This window comes from Penaeus chinensis, chromosome 32, assembly GCF_019202785.1.
Source record: "Penaeus chinensis breed Huanghai No. 1 chromosome 32, ASM1920278v2, whole genome shotgun sequence".
Lineage (NCBI taxonomy): Eukaryota > Metazoa > Arthropoda > Malacostraca > Decapoda > Penaeidae > Penaeus > Penaeus chinensis.
This window is the reverse complement of record NC_061850.1, coordinates 18,792,410-18,794,909: the sequence shown is the minus strand read 5'-3', so window position 1 is coordinate 18,794,909 and position 2,500 is coordinate 18,792,410. Positions and strand designations below refer to the sequence as shown.

At 40.6% G+C, this 2,500-nt stretch overlaps 1 protein-coding gene across 1 annotated transcript in view; it reads right to left on the bottom strand.

The window, feature by feature from the left end:
- The window catches only part of LOC125042460 (nephrin-like), a 38,836-nt gene that overhangs the window by 27,085 nt on the left and 9,251 nt on the right, over positions 1 to 2,500 (bottom strand). The window contains exon 7 of the mRNA XM_047638095.1: positions 1,550 to 1,694. Within this exon, the coding sequence (XP_047494051.1) occupies positions 1,550 to 1,694 (145 nt within the window). The remainder of the gene's footprint in view (positions 1 to 1,549; positions 1,695 to 2,500) is intronic.

The window sequence follows — 2,500 nt, the reverse complement described above, 5'->3', positions numbered from 1 at the left end:
TTATCATTATTATTATTATTATCATTATCATTATTATGAATATTATTATTAGTATTATTATTATAACAATAATAACTATAATAGCAATTAACAAAACGAAGAAATAGAAGAAAAGGAAGAATGAAAATAGTGATGAAGTAAAGAAAGAGAGTAACAATATAATGGAACAAGTCGTAGTAACAAGGCCAGGAATTCAGGCGTAGGCATTGCTACAGAGAGGAAATAAAGCCACCAAAATTGTGGTAGTAATAGTATTATGGACACCTATTGTTGTAGCAGTAGTAGATGAGGAAGAACTAGCAGTAGTAGTAGCAGTGACAGAAGTATTAGTTGTTGTTGTTGTTGTCGTGTAGTATTACTAGTGTAGTAGTAGTTGCTGCTACTATATAATAATGATATCAATAATAATAATAGCAACAACAACAACAACAACAACAACAACAATAATAATAATAATAATAATAATAATAAAACCAATAATAATAATAACAACATCAATAATAATAATAATAATAATAACAATAACAATTATAATAATAACAATAATATAGCTATAAGCGAGCGGCGTGCGAGGCAGACAAAGGACGAGAGCGCGAAGCCCTTGAGGAAACAAAGAAATAAATTAAACTTAATGAAAATGCCGCGGATGGTAGTCATTAAGAGTAAAAAAGATCCTAATATAGAATTCTATATTACCCTTGCCTGTGACCGAAACAAATTAACTGTCGTGAATTTGTCTACTTTCGAGAAAAGAATGAAACAGAGTAGAGAAAATCTAAATATCCATAATCATTTTTGTTGTCGGTTGTATTTTTTTTCTTCTTTTTTCTTTTTGATTACTACAATAAGTCATTTAGAGTAGAAGTACTTACCGTTATTGCGAGACAGATTGGAAAAAGCAACAAAAGGGCTCTCGGTAAACTAGAGTTACTTACAGTTATCATTAAGCCAAATGACGGTACTTTACGGGTATCATTTCGGCCGAAGCTGATATTTCCTTATATAGCAGTGGATGGAGGTGCACGAAGGAGGTATCAGACAGAATGATAGGGATATTTTGTTATGCATATTAACACTCTCACTCTTAACGGATGAAGTCTGTGTATGTAGCTGGTTGTCGGCGTCAGGGTGACCGAGATGACTGGCTCCCTAATTGAACTTGAAAATGAAGTTGGCATCCCAACTGTTACGTTATCTATTCTCTCTCTCTCTCTCTCTCTCTCTCTCTCTCTCTCTCTCTCTCTCTCTCTCTCTCTCTCTCTCTCTCTCTCTCTCTCTCTCCTCTCTCTCTCTCTCTCTCTCTCTCTCTCTCTCTCTCTTCTCCCTCTCTCTCTCTCTCTCTCTCTCTCTCTCTCTCTCTCTCTCTCTCTCTCTCTCTCTCTCTCTCTCTCTCTCTCTCTCTCTCGCTCGCTCGCTCGCTCGCTTTTTCTGTCTCTGTCTCACTTTGTCCCTGCCTCTGTCAGTTTTTTCTCTCCCTCTCCCTCTCTTCCCCCCTATATCTCTCTTTTACCTACACTCTCTTCTTTCACACTCAAAAAAATATACTTACAAGTGACGTTAAGCAGGATGGAGTCGCTCAGGGGGTAGGCGGGGAACAGCGGGTTGAGGGAGGTGCAGGTGAGGCGCTGGCCGTGATGCCGTCGGGAGGCTGTCACGCGCACTCGGGAGGTGCTCATGTTTACTCCGTGCTCCGTCTGCAATAGGGGAAGGGGGGCGTCATTAGGAGAACAGGCTCGAAAATAGAGAAAGAGAACAAGTAAAGAAAGAGAGAAGTGGAGATAGTGAGATAAATTAAATTCTAAAAAAAAAAAAAAAATTGATAAATGTTGCTTCACACGACATTTCGACTCCGGGTCAGAAACCTGGAAATAAAGTTCTTTAATCGACGCCAAAGAGGCAGAAGGCAGCAGCAAAGCATCGTGGGCAACGCTTAGAGCCAGCTGCTAGACTATCGCAGTGCAGGCAAAAAGGGGAGAAGGAAGGGGCCCACGCGGTCGGGCCTAAATTTGCCTCCTTCGTTGAATGGAGATTTACTGTAGGTTATTGAGACGATAAATCTCTGTGATTTTATAGCATAGAATTTTATGAAACGGCTGGATCGTTGTGCGGATAGATATACAGGTTGTGTATACCTATATAAATGCGCGCGCGCACGCGCGCGTGCGTGTGTGTGTGTGTGTGTGTGTGTGTGTGTGTGTGTGTGTGTGTGTGTGTGTTGTGTGTTAGGTGTGTGTGTGCGCGTGCGTACGAGTTCTTTTATAGAGAGGGAGATAGAAAGGCATACATATGTATAAAATCATATAATCTGCACATTATTTCCAGTACGAGGTCCCGGCTGCCTATCAGCGGAGCGGCGCTGGAGGGGCGGCCTAATTGTGGGTTAGTCCCATGACTTATGCGGCCATCGGTCACTAGCACACATTCGACAGGAAAATTATAATCGCGTGCAAGTTTTATAGGGAATAACTCGTACAATCACAGCCCTTTATATTATCTTCAA